Consider the following 13085-nt stretch of genomic DNA (forward strand, 5'->3'; position numbering starts at 1 on the left):
GGGCGCGGGCCAATTAGACCACACGGACTTTGCTTTCCCGAAAGGCCGCAGCCGGATCGGAAAGAAGGTGGCCGCAGTCTCTTGTGGTCTCGGACGGTTTCTGAGCGTTCGTGTCCCTCACCTGCCACCTTCCGTCCTTCGGCTCCCACGATGCCGATGTACCAGGTAAAGCCCTATCACGGGGGCAGCGCGTCTCTCCGTGTAGAGCTTCCCACCTGCATGTACCAGCTCCCCAACGTGCACGGCAGGACAGGCGGCCCCGAGCCGGACGCAGGCCACGTGCAGGTAGGAGCGCGCGGCCCGCCCCGCCCCCACCCGCACGCCTCGCCCCCACCCGCACGCCTTCCGTCCAGTGCGCAGGCGCCGTGGCCCGGCCCGTGGGGTTGGGAGACTCGAGCCCTGGGGTCCGACCCGGCTGCCGCAACCCGGCCCCACGCTCCCGCTAGTTCCGTGTGCGCGCTGTGTCTATTAAAAGAACTATTTCTCTTTTATCTTTATGTTTCCGCTTATGGCTACTAAAGCTTTTCTACCAAATTGTAGGCACAGAAAAGTGAGGGGCACGTAAATGCTAATTGTGAGGAACTCTAAAGCGAACCCCATTGTCACCCCTGCTACCCAGGGTAACAGGACGTTGTCAGCGCCCCGAATGCCCGGCTTCCCCGGTCAGTGTGTCCTGAGTCTGCGTCCCGCTGTGTCGGGCTGCCTTCCGCTGACCTGGGCTCCCGGCGCCTCTGCGGGCCGGTCTGCGTAGGTGCTGCGGCGAGTGGTGCTGCAGCGGGCGCTCCCGTGCACGAGCTGGCCTGGGGCGTGCACGGGGGGCTGGGGGGTTGGGGGGTTGGGATTGCCGTCTTCACCTGAACCAGGTAAACCACTTCCCAGAGCGGCGTGTGTGCAAGTTTGTGTGCTCCTCAGCCGTGGGCACGGAATTCCTGGTGCTTTCGCTCTCCCCAAAGCTGGTGGGTGGACTGTGGGAGCCTCATGTAGTTTTAGGTCAGGTTTTCCAGACTTATGAATCAGTGGAGCGCCTTGTTTCTTTTGTAAAGTGTCTGCCCAAGTCAGTCTGGGTTTTTTTTTTTTCTTTTTTTTTTTTTAGAGATACTATTTATTAGAACACAAGCAGGGGGAGTGACAGGCAGAAGGAGAGAGAGAAGCAGGCACCCCGCTGAGCAGGGAACCCGACGTGGGGCTGGATCCCAGGACCCTGAGATCATGACCCAAGCTGAGCTGAAGGCAGACGCTTAACCGATTGAGCCCCCCGGGCGCCCCAAGCCCCAATTTTTATTGGCTGCAAATACACGTCTTGGGTTTACAACCTTAGGTCCGTTCTGGCTGAAGAGGGAACAGGTAACTTTTGTAGTCCATTTTCCCTTGGGGTATTATCCTTCACTTCGTTTTAAGTAGACTCCAGGCCCAGTGTGGATCTGGATGCAGGGCTTCAAATCACAACTCTAGACCAACACTTAAGCTGAGATCAAGAGTTGGAGGCCTGGCTGAACCACCCAGGCGGCTCTCCTTCACTTTGTCTTAAGTCTTCCTCGTAGATTGGAAGGCAAGTGGTTGGGTTAGTTGGCAAACAGTGATACAGTTGTTGTCTTACTAGGGAGCTAAGACAGAAATAGCACGATGATCCAGTGCCGCTCAACTGGGCAGTCTCACAGAACTGAAAACAAAACCCAGACCCAGAGTTGGAAATGTCACATCTCAATTGAGACCTTTTTTTTTTTTTTTTTGGTGTGCTGCTTAACTCAGCCTGTCAACTGTGAACTTCTAGAAGACACCCAGGCCCACTTGGTTAGCAGACAATAACAATATAGATAATTAGAAAGCAAGCATATCAGAGGCAGTTAGGAGCAACACAAAGAATAAACTGCTTCTAAAATACATATAAGATAAAATGGATAAACACAATATGCCAAGTCACAATCTAATCTGAGCAGGGAAACAAGGGAAAGCAGATCTTGAGCATTTCCTCATTTCTCACATCAAGACAGGTAAAAATCAAGCTGTGTGGGGCTCCCAGTCACAGGCCCCACGGTAGGAATGCATTTGTTTCAGGCCTTGTTTACTGTGTTGACTCGGGCGTGGAATCCAGTAGGCACTTCCTTGCCCGGGTACATCAGGGACCCTACTGCCATTTGTAGAACTGAGCAAGCTCTTGCACACACAAGGCACAAATCAGGCTGGCTAGAAGTGACTAGAATGCTCCTTGAGGACTATCACTGAGGAACAGAAGGATACTGCACACTAGTACCCCTACCTGTCACATTTTGCGTTCAGACTTACTCCAGTCAGCACCTAATTATTTCCTTGGCACACTGAAGTCTTTATGCTTCTTTGCTCCACCCACAGGTCAGTCATCTTCATGTCTGCTGTTTGAGCGGCAGGCCAGGGGAGGTGAGAAAGTGCAGATTAAACTCAAGGAGAAGAGGGAGGAATGTCGCAGACAGAGGGAACAGAATAAAAGCCCCGTGGCAGGTGGGGGCATGGTGTGTTTTAAGGACCCAAAGGACAGCCAGCTAGTGGGCAGCGCTATGAGAGGACATGGCCAGAGGGCAGGTCATACGGGCTGTTTCTCCAGCCAGGTTAGGGGCTTTGCCTTTTAGGCGAAGAGCCTGCTAGGTTAACATGGAGGTGGGGGATGGGATCCATATTTGTTTTAATCTCCCTGGCTGCCGCTTTAGGGGTGGATTGGAGGGGTGGCTGGTGGAAGCGGGACAGATGAAAAGTGGTGTCTTGAACTTGGGCAGTGACAGTGGAGGCAAGCTTTCGAAGCCAGTGGATTCCAGAAAATGGACAGCACGTGGTGATGAATTGAGTCTGTGAAAGGGCAGTGTTGTGTGACATCCGGCTTCCCAGCACATACCTATTCCAGCGTATTTACAAACAACTCAAGGTCCCTGCCATAAGATGATTCTGCTGCTTCGTTTTAATATCTTTTCAGAGGTGGGGGGTTTGATGAATTTATGGAATTCAATAGAAGTGATCAAATTTAAACATTGCTGTGATGTTAGAGGAAATGAACGTTTCAATGTTGGTTTGTTTAGGAAGAGTCTGACCCATCTCTTCAAGCTCTTGAGTCCCGCCAAGATGATATTTTAAAACGTCTGTATGAACTGAAGGCTGCAGTTGATGGCCTTTCCAAGATGATTCACACACCAGATGCAGACGTGGATGTAACCAACATAATCCAAGCTGATGAGCCCACTTTCTCGACCAGTGCATTGGACTTAAATTCAGTGCTCGGAAAGGTGAGCTCATCTGGAGCGCGTGAAAGAACATCAGTGGCTAGGTTGTTTTTAGTGCCAGAAAATCATGCTCCTGTGATTCAAGCTTTGGTTTTCTAGTTCTCAGAGGTGGTACAAAGAGCATGTTCTTTTTTCCTCCCCTAAATGATTGCGCCTTTGCACAGAATAGATTCATGAGCTATGAGTGAAGCCAAAGCAAGTTCGAAAGGCGCTCGACTTCTCAGACCTGGTGAAGAGTTGAGTGGAGAAGAGTTGGGAGGATCCCTAGGCAGGGATAGGGGTCGAGTTACAGCTCCCCACCATTTGAGGCGGTGTGTGATGCAGGCCAGAGATGGGCGTCACTCTAGCAGCTTCCGAGCCGGGACAGACTAGTGTCAGCTCAGTGCTTCTCAGGCTCAGCGAGTCCATCCTGACTGAGAGCAGCCTGAATCTCAGAGCGTTGGCCGCCCAGGCACAGCCTCATGGATCAAGTGTCTTTCGCTACATTCGGTTTGCAGTCTTTTCATCTGCCAGCTTTAAAGATCAGTCTGCAGGCTTCAGCTAATTTAGGTGACAGTCTGACATGCAAAAAAGAATGTCTTGTTTCTAAGTGGTTATTACTGAGAGTACAAAAGGGTTTGTCCCAAGAATTCTCTGGAGTTGGTGGTAGAAGTGCTCCTCCGTGAAGACCTAACATGTGGAGGCGGGGTTGCAGGGTCTCCCAGGTGACCTCGGCACCTCTGCACTTAGGTTCTTTTATCACCCAGTACATTTGCCTGCACCGAGGACGCAGAGACCCGGCCAGGCCCCCAGGGAGCCAGTCTAGTTGACAAGTTGGTGATCACGCACAGCTGTGCCAGTGTCTCAGGTGCTGGGAGGGTGTCCCGGGGCACATGTTGCTTACAATGAATTTTGATACCTCAGAATGCACAGCATTGAGTGATGCTATGTTCAGAGAATTGCAAAGCATTCATCGTAGGTTGATGTGACGGGCTTTAGTCAGGAGTGGTGAGACTCCTAGTCCGATCGTGGTGGGCTGTGTACAGAAAGTCAAGGAATTTGAGTTTGGCCTCCATGGTATTATAGGAGTTCGTTATTAAGAGCAAACGTATAAAATAAAGTCTGCATCTACAAGGGCAGTATGTTTTAGTCCTTTAGTTAACACCTAGTTTTTTAGACTTTGCCCACTTGCCATCACCAATGACATTTTGAGCCAAGGTCCTTAGGGGATGCTTCATTGACCCACAGTGTGTGTACTCACACACAAATTGATGTAGAAACTATCCTGTCAGGTGGTCAGGTGTTGGAAAGATTTGGTAGATGTAGTGACTGCATGTGTGGTTTTCTTTTTTAATAACTTAGGAACAAATAGCGTCATTCTTAATGTGGTGTTTTACTAACTTCACAGCTAAGTCAACCTTTTATTTGGCGGGGGCCAGCAGTGCAGAGGTTAAGGGATGGGAGTCAGCTCACGTCCCTGCTGCACTTCTTCCTGAGCACAGTGAGCTTGGGCAGGTTATTTGCCTCTCCAGGACGAGCTTCCTCAGCTGGGAGGTGGGGTGATAGTGGGCGTTGAGGATTCTGTTCAGCAACCCTGGTTAGGCCCTAAGAACAGCTCCAGGTACAACTTCACACACTCAAGTGGCGTTCACGGTACTCGCTGTTTGGGTTTTCTCCCCGCAGGATTACGGGGCACTGAAAGACATCGTGATCAACGCGAACCCGGCCTCCCCTCCCCTGTCCCTGCTCGTGCTGCACAGGCTGCTGTGTGACCACTACAGGGTCCTGTCCACCGTTCACACGCACTCTGCAGTCAAGAGTGTGCCGGAACACCTCCTCAAGTGCTTTGGCGAGCAGTCTAAAAAACAGCCCCGTCACGAGTATCAGCTGGGTTTTACTCTGATTTGGAAGAATGGTAAGCAGAGGGCACTGGCTGCACTCAAAGGCTCTGGAATGAGACGGGCCCCCTGACTTCAGTGAGAGGCAGCAAGGGGCCAGGACCGTGACGTTCTTTGGCTACTTGCCGTCGGGTCAAATTCCCTGAGTCTAGGAAGCGTGTGGGGTAATTCTGGAAAAGGAGCACAGATGAACCTTGTGAGGGTAGAGAGGGATTCCTGGTTTCCAGTCCTCATCCTGCAAATTCTGAAGCACAGGGGTTGGAAAAGATGGTCTGAGGTCCCTTCTTGCTTGAAAATGGTCCTAATCAAATACCAGAAATGGTTGGTTTTTTTAACATAGAGTTTGCATTCTGTAAACATCCAGTGTAAACTTTCTTAATCATACATGTCTTGGAAACAGACAAAACGTGATGTTTGTGAAAATTCTTTCCCTTGCCACCAGTTCCCGGTGATCAGCGACTCCCTGCTCCCTTTTGTCGCTGAAGCCCTTCTTCCCGGGGACGCTCGCGTTACCATACACCGTGTGCTTCTTGCCTTTCAGTGCCGAAGACTCAGATGAAGTTCAGCGTCCAAACAATGTGTCCCATCGAAGGAGAAGGGAACATTGCACGGTTCCTGTTCTCTCTCTTTGGCCAGAAGCAGGACGCTGTAACTCTAACCCTCATAGATAGCTGGGTGGATATAGCGATCTTTCAGCTCAAAGAGGGAAGCAGTAAAGAGAAAGCCGCCGTGTTCCGCTCCATGAACTCCGCTCTCGGGAAGAGCCCCTGGCTTGTTGGGAATGAACTCACCGTGGCTGATGTGGTTCTGTGGTCGGTGCTGCAGCAGGCGGGAGGCTGTGGTGGGACCGTGCCGGCCAATGTGCAGAAGTGGATGAGGGCATGCGAGAACCTGGCCCCCTTCAACACGGCCCTCAAGCTCCTCAAGTGAATTTCAGTAACTGTAAAAGGTTGACTTCGAGAACAGTGCTGTTTCATGCCTGTTGTGGGTGAAGGAACTTGTACTAAAATCAGTCTATTTCAGCCAGTTGCCTAGAATCAATAAAGGCATCATGTAATTTGTGGGTTTCGCTTTATTTAAAATTCAGCCACGTCGTGGGCAGTATACCAGGACACCTGCCAGCAACATGGCAGACATATTTTTTAGATACAAAAATGAACGTATCCCATTGGGGCCTTTAAGGAACGTAGGTTGGTGGGGAGTTGAGTGCTGAATAAAGGGGACACCGTGGGAACAGTACAGGAGCGAAAACGAACAGTCCCACCAGAGCTACTTTGAGATGATTTAGATGATTTGGGGGCAAGAGGCACAAAGCTTAGAAAGGGCATGATTCTGAAGTGATGCCAAGCTGAAGGTGAAGAGAACAGAAAGGTTGGATGATGTACGCTGCACTGCTGAGATGAAGTTGTATCTCAGGGGCAACAAAGAGCCAGCTTTTGAGCCAGGGAGTGAACTCATCAGATGTCTTTCTGGTAACTAACATGCAGCTGTCACAACTGGAACAGTCCAGCGAACGTGCAGGCCTGGGCTTGGGCAGTGACGGGGTAGGGGCGCATACCTGGATCTGTGCGGTAGAACATTCTAGGGGCGGGCTACGTGGTCAACAGGCAGAGTTCAAGGAGGGAGAAGTGAGGATGGTGTCTAAGTCAGAGACTGGACAGTGATAGTAAAAATTATGAGTCTGGGATACAAGAAGGAAAAGAGCAAAATAGGTTTAATTTTTTTTTTTTTTAAGATTTGTATTTATTTAACAGAGCACAAGTAGGCAGAGCAGCAGACAGAGGTAGAGGGAGAAGCAGGCTCCCCACCGAGCAGGGAGCCTGATGTGGGACCCTGGGATCATGACCCGAGCTGAAGGCAGTCGCTCAACCGACTGAGCCACCCAGGCGCCCCAAAATAGCTTTAGTTTAGAGCAGGTTTCAGTTCAAAGTGCTGGATCATAAAAGAATTCCTTAAGGAAACAGTTTGGGGGAACTTCTACAACTTACAAGTCTTGTCCAGGCTCACTAAATAGAACTATACCATCTATACCCTAACAAAGACAAAATTTACATTCCAGTTGACTATTTCAAGAATTAGAAGTCCACATTCACATTTACAGAGTCTAATTAAGGCAGGACAGGAACACCCCCATCTTTCATGTCATCCTTGGCCCCTTTGTCCTGAGAAAGGAGACTCAGCTGCTTCTTTAGTTCTTTGATTTCTTTTTCTTGCTCCAGTATTTTCATCTGTAGGGTGAGATTAACCTGTCAAGAGAAAATGCCATTAAAATGGCCTCTTCCATCTTAAACACACAGGCCAACCTCCCTTTGCATGATACGCCTGAATCCCAGAGCCCACAGCTGGTGGAGCCGCGCCAGCGTCAGGTCGCCCGGCTCCAATAACTGTCAGCACCTCAGCCCACGATGCCTGTCACCACCAGGGGCCAGTCATCACCTGGCTCACGGCACACACCAGGCCATGTGTGTGTTGTGTTGCCTCCATGTGTCCTGACACATGGAACTGGCCAGCAAAGATGGAAATGCAGCAAGCTAATGAAAAGTATGGGCGCTGGCAGCCGAATCAAATCGCACCACGTGGTGTCAGAGAAGAAACAGCCGGCCGCTGGGTGTTGCTCCTGCCGCCACCAGGCACAGGGGTGTGCAGCCCCAGGACCGGGCAAAGAGAACTTAGCAGAAATGAGGAAAAGGATGAAGATGTCCCAGAGAAAGTGACACCAGCAAAATTCCCATTGAAAGAACTCTCAGGGAATGGGGGGATGGGTTGGCCTGGTGATGGGTATTAAGGAGGGCACGTACTGCATAGAGCACTGGATGTTATATGCAATCAATCACGGAACACTACATCAAAAACTAACGATGTGATGTATGGTGACTAACAATAAAAAAAAACATGCTGTACACCCAAAACAAACTGAGGGTTCTAGAGGGGAGGGGGGTGGGGGGATAGGTTAACCCAGTGATGGGTATTAAGGAGGGCACGTACTGCATGGAGCACTGGGTGTTATACGCAAACAATGAATCATGGAACACTACATCAAAAACTAACAATGTGATGTATGGTGATTAACATAATAAAATTAAAAAAAAAAAACTCTTGGAGATCTCTCACAACTTCAAAAGTGCAAAGGATACTTGGCCACTGATCCAAACTTAGAAAGGAATGTACAGTTCACCACGCACAGAAAAGAAGCTCACTCTGTATCCTAAGTTCTATGGTGAGATGCGGGCAAGCACTGTTCAAACCACTCTTGAACACGTAAATAAAGTTTTACAACTTGCTTCATTTCCACATACCTCTGCAACTGACAAGAGTTTTTAATGTTTCGAGAAACATTTGTAAAGGTCACAGGACAATCATAACTTCCCGTGGATTACTAAGATCCCCTTGCGTGGTCTGAGCTCAGCAGTCATTTTCACAGTCCTGTACGAATGGCCATGCAAACCAAAGACTGCCTGTCCACACAAGTTTTCTCTCTGTAGGGATGTGAAGGCTATGACATAAAAAATTCTACAAGAGAAATACCATAAATGCCAAATAACTACGGTCTCTAATAGCTAACTTAACCGGGAGTTAGAAAATCCCTTCCGTAGAAAAGAGAGAAATTTAATCACCACATCTGCTGTTTCCAAAGACTCAGAAAAGTACTATACCTACCTGTTTACCATTCAAGCTAGTAAAATTCACTGTTTTACCTGAAACTTAGTAAGCCTTAAACAGAAAATAAATCAACGGAACAGTTACTACAAATAGCACACTGACCGGTGTGCATCACGACGACTTCGGGTATCTGCTACACACAGGCTGGCTGCAGCCCCTCCCCCACCCCCAGACTTCTCCCTTAATAGGTCTGAGCAGCCGAGAGGGCCTGAGAATTGCATCAGGTTCCCAAGGATTTTATGCTGCTGGCCTGGAGACTATACTGTAAGGACCAGCGCATCTAATGCAATGCCGCTCACACGCTGTGAAGGGAAATAATTTGGGGCTCTTGTTAAACGCAGATTCTGACCTGGTATGTCTGGAGTGGAGCCCAAGACCCTATACTTCTCACAAGCCCCCAGGTAATGCTGATGGTGCTGGTCTGGGGACTACACTTGCGGTAGCAGAGCACTAGGGGATCTGTGAAGATATCTTTGAATCAAGCTTTTGTTAAATCTCAGAAAGTTTCTGGAGGAACAGAATGGATGAATCGTGTTTCCAGTACTTGTAGAATGGACGTGGTCCTTGACACGGTAACAACGGGTCTGGAAGGAGGGGAGGAAGGTGCTGCCCTGGGGCCCATCCCACATCACAGGACTGAAAACCAGAATCACACACTTGAATGCTGAAGGACTGCCGACGGGCTGAGGCAGTCTCTGCCACCGTCACTCCAGCTCCCCCCAAGATTTCCTGCTGTCTTTTACTCTCTGGTATGTGCCCCTTTTTACTAGTAGATATGTTGTAGTGTTTTATAAAAGGTTGTATTTCCTAGTCAGAAAGGAAAACTAGTCTTTCGACTTAGCAAGAGGAGGCCAGAAAGTAGAGCCTTTATAATTACAACTTTTAGACACTGGCCGTGGTCACCTTGCTTACTTGGACTATGAAGACTGTGCTGCTGGGAACTCTGAGAATTAGTTTAATCTGGTTTCCATAAACCTTATTCTAAGCTCAACTGGGGCTCCTGGCTGGCTCAGTCCGTGGAGCATGTGACTCTTGATCTTGGGATTCGTGAGTTTGGGTGGAGAGATTACAAAAAAAAAAAAAAGAACGAAAGAAAGAAAAAAAATGCATGTACATACATTTCCAGAATTTTGGAAAAGTTCACTCTGCAGCAGCTGAACAGCAGAGGGTCTCTGAGATGCATTCCTTCTAGTTAAGTGCTGGATATACTTGGCTTGCACGGGACACCTCTTACTGAGGGATTCAGGTATCTGACCACTTCTTAAACCAGTTAAAACGTGTACTCGCTCCATTTCTGTTCCAAACGGCTGAAAGAGCTCTAGCAGGATCACACCCAAGCTATACATATCTGACTGGAAAAGCAGGAAAGAGGTAATTTAGTAGTGAAACACAAAGGGAGACTAACATCACCATCCTCTCAAACAAAAGAAGATTTCTAAGACAGGCCAATTTACAGACCCTACGATGCAGGGCACACAGTGGGCCACTTACCCCTCGCAGAGGCAAGTTTCTGCCACCTAGAATCATGGCCCTGAGGGAGAGCTGTCTGGTACCGTCACAATCCCCATCTCTTCCAAACTAAGGGGCATCCACAGCCACAAAGGCCAGCCGGGTGAGGGGCAGGGAGAACCCTTCAGCCCCATCCACAGTCACTACCATACCAGTGACCCCAGCACTCCCTGAAAATCCAGGCGTGGAGCAGCCTGAGCGGGAGCTCACACATGCTGGGGCCAGCTACAGGGGTCGGCGTCCCTGCAGCCTGCTCCCCTCTGCCTCCACACACAGCGAAGCATTCTGGTAAAGTTTAAGGAACTTCATAAAATCTGTGTTACTTTTCCTGAAATCGTTTTTCAAGGAAGGCCTTTAACCAGGTAGGATTTGAGGAAGAGCCATGGTCTCTTTCTGCCAGTTCACACCCAGTCACTAAAAAGCTGAATGATTCATCAAAAGGACGAAAATTTACTAGTCTGTTACTTTGAGAAAAGGATTTCGTTTAACATTCCTTCAAGGAACAAAATGGATAAGACCTTTTCAGTATCTTCACTCTACTTCAAAGGGAGTCAAGTGCCACACTTACTTGTAGCATTAGTTATCATGTGTTTACGAAAACAGAAGACAGACAGGCTGAAACAGGCTTCTATGAATTCTAGCTTCCTGATGTGAACTGTGACATTTTATTTTTTTTAATAAATAAATCTTTATATATTTTTTTTAAAGATTTTACTATTTGACAGAAAGAGACACAGCGAGAGAGGGAACACAAACAGGGGGAGTGGGAGAGGGAGAAGCAGGCTGCCTTCCCGCCGAGCAGGGAGCCCGATGTGGGACTCGATCCTAGGACCCTGGGATCATGACCTGAGCCGAAGACAGACACTTAACGACTGAGCCACCCAGGCGCCCGAACTGTGACATTTTAAAAGGAAAGCTCATTTCAAAAATAATTTAGGACACCCATGGATTTAGAATTGGTAAAGTAGGGGCGTCTGGGTGGCTCAGCTGGTTAAGCGACTGCCTTCCACTCAGGTCATGATCCTGGAGTCCTGAAATCAAGTCCCACATCAGGCTCCCTGCTCGGCAGAGAGTCTGCTTCTCCCTCTAACCCTCACCCCTCTCATGCTCGCTCTCAAATAAATAAAATCTTAAAAAAAAAAAAATAGGTGTTAAAATAGCCTGAAAATCGGTGTAGTCAGATTTAGGTAAAAAGTGAGGTTTCCTGTTAATGGCAGTTTCATGTAACAGACAACCGACCCTACTCTGTTACCTCCAAAAACACCAACACGAGAACTTCCACTGCATTTACTATGCTTTTTGTTACTTAGGACAGCAGAGCAAGTCCAGCAAAAGGGGGAAAAGCAGCAAATACTACCTTGGCATCATACTCGGATCCTTCCAACTGCTCAGGAGAAGCGTACAGGCAAGTACCCACTCTGGACGTGTGTGTGCGTGTCCCTGTAATGTGAAAAGCCAAATATGAAACACTGCAGGGTTCCCACTGTCCACACGAAAGAACACGGGCTCTGAGCAGGGTACTGTGGGGACGATGGTTGCTTTTTGTCTTTATCTTTCCTTTGCGATTACATTGTCTTTATGAGTCTCTTTAAATATTGACAAGTTCAATCATGTTTTTGTCTTAACGCCAAAAGAGCAAAGAAAAGAAAAGAACCAGAATAAACTTACTCTTCCCGTCTCTATCGATCCAGTCTGTGTTCTTCTGTATGATATCCGTGCAGGCCAGACCAAAGTCTCCTATTTTTACTTGCTGATCAGAGCCATGAAGAAAAATATTTCTGGGCTGTAAACAAACAAGAACAACTCCTCGGTGTTCTTAAAACAGTAAACATGTGTAGATGTTAATTAAGAGATTTCAACTCAGGGGGCGCCTGGGTGGCTCAGGCGTTAAGCGTCTTGCCTTCGGCTCAGGTCATGATCCCAGGGTCCTGGGATTGAGCCCCGCATCAGGCTCCCTGCTCAGCGGAAAGCCTTCTTCTCCCTCTGCCTCTGCCTGCCGTTCCCCCAGCTTGTGCTCTCTCACTCTGTGTCAAATAAATAAACAAAATCTTTAAAAATAATAATAGGGGCGCTTGGGTGGCTCAGTCGTTAAGCGTCTGCCTTCAGCTCAGGTCATGGTCCCAGAGTCCTGGGATCGAGCCCCACATCGGGCTCCCCGCTCTGCGGGAAGCCTGCTTCTCCCTCTCCCACTCCCCCTGCTTGTGTTCCCTCTCTCGCTGTGTTTCTCTCTGTCAAATAAATAAATAAAATCTTTGGGGAAAAAAAAAGTTTTCAACTCAGGAGCAAGTAGCCCCTCAAAAATTAAAAATCAGAGCAGAGGTTCTAAAACTTGGCTGAACATCAGAACCAGCAGGGGAGCTCCAAGTCCTTCCACAGACCAAGAGAGTCAGAATTCTTGGGGGTGGACACTGGCAGCAGTGTTATGTAAAGGTCCCCATGTTACTCCAAGTTTGAGAACCACTACCTCTGGCAGAGCACGCCTTATACACAAGTGCTCTTCGGCCCTGACTGGGCATCAGAATCCCCTGAGAAGCTTTGAAAAACTACTGCCCTCTCCAACAAGTCAAAGACTGATTTTTTTTTTTTTTTATGAGAAAACTTTGATATTTTTTAAAAGCTCCTAGATGATTCTTTTATGTTCGCCAGGGTTAGGGGCAATTAGGTCACCCTATGAAAGGCATGCATTCAGCACCAATTTAAGCAACCGGGGCAGACCCCAAACTTCTCCTGATGGAACTAATCCTGTGCCACCAAAAACGTGCACCCATACTGCGGGGAGGGGGATTTCCACTCA

At 48.5% G+C, this 13085-nt stretch overlaps 2 protein-coding genes across 9 annotated transcripts in view; one reads left to right on the plus strand and one right to left on the minus strand.

Annotated features, from left to right (window-relative positions):
* The first annotated feature begins 5 nt into the window (after window positions 1-5).
* On the plus strand, window positions 6-6179 carry AIMP2 (aminoacyl tRNA synthetase complex interacting multifunctional protein 2). 3 transcript variants are annotated; one of them, XM_027610041.2, is made up of 4 exons: window positions 6-285; window positions 3045-3248; window positions 4908-5139; window positions 5664-6179. In XM_027610041.2, the coding sequence occupies exons 1-4, from the start codon at window positions 151-153 to the stop codon at window positions 6050-6052; spliced, it is 960 nt and encodes a 319-aa protein (XP_027465842.2). In that variant the 5' UTR covers window positions 6-150; the 3' UTR covers window positions 6053-6179. The 3 variants fall into 3 exon arrangements, with proteins under 3 accessions (XP_027465842.2, XP_027465843.1, XP_027465844.1); XM_027610042.2 differs by having other exon boundaries at window positions 6-165; XM_027610043.1 differs by lacking the exon at window positions 6-285 and adding an exon at window positions 763-863.
* The window catches only part of EIF2AK1 (eukaryotic translation initiation factor 2 alpha kinase 1), a 33368-nt gene continuing 26459 nt past the window's right edge, over window positions 6177-13085 (minus strand). For 5 of the 6 annotated variants that reach the window (XM_027610035.1, XM_027610034.1, XM_027610033.1 and 2 more), the window contains 4 exons: window positions 11960-12074; window positions 11649-11731; window positions 9901-10134; window positions 6177-7368 (listed from right to left, as the gene is read on the minus strand). In XM_027610035.1, coding sequence (XP_027465836.1) covers window positions 7231-7368; window positions 9901-10134; window positions 11649-11731; window positions 11960-12074 — 570 coding nt within the window. In that variant the 3' untranslated portion in view covers window positions 6177-7230. The remainder of the gene's footprint in view (window positions 7369-9900; window positions 10135-11648; window positions 11732-11959; window positions 12075-13085) is intronic. The other variant, XM_027610038.1, reaches the window with a different exon arrangement.

This window comes from Zalophus californianus, chromosome 10, assembly GCF_009762305.2.
Source record: "Zalophus californianus isolate mZalCal1 chromosome 10, mZalCal1.pri.v2, whole genome shotgun sequence".
Taxonomy (NCBI): Eukaryota; Metazoa; Chordata; class Mammalia; order Carnivora; family Otariidae; genus Zalophus; species Zalophus californianus.

Excerpts from the sequence above, each read along its gene's own strand:
- AIMP2 (XM_027610041.2), top strand. The coding sequence starts at position 151 with ATGCCGATGTACCAGGTAAAGCCCTATCACGGGGGCAGCGCGTCTCTC. Across the intron at positions 3,249-4,907 it reads TAAATTCAGTGCTCGGAAAG|GATTACGGGGCACTGAAAGA; the intron begins GTGAGCTCATCT and ends TTCTCCCCGCAG. Across the intron at positions 5,140-5,663 it reads TACTCTGATTTGGAAGAATG|TGCCGAAGACTCAGATGAAG; the intron begins GTAAGCAGAGGG and ends CTTGCCTTTCAG.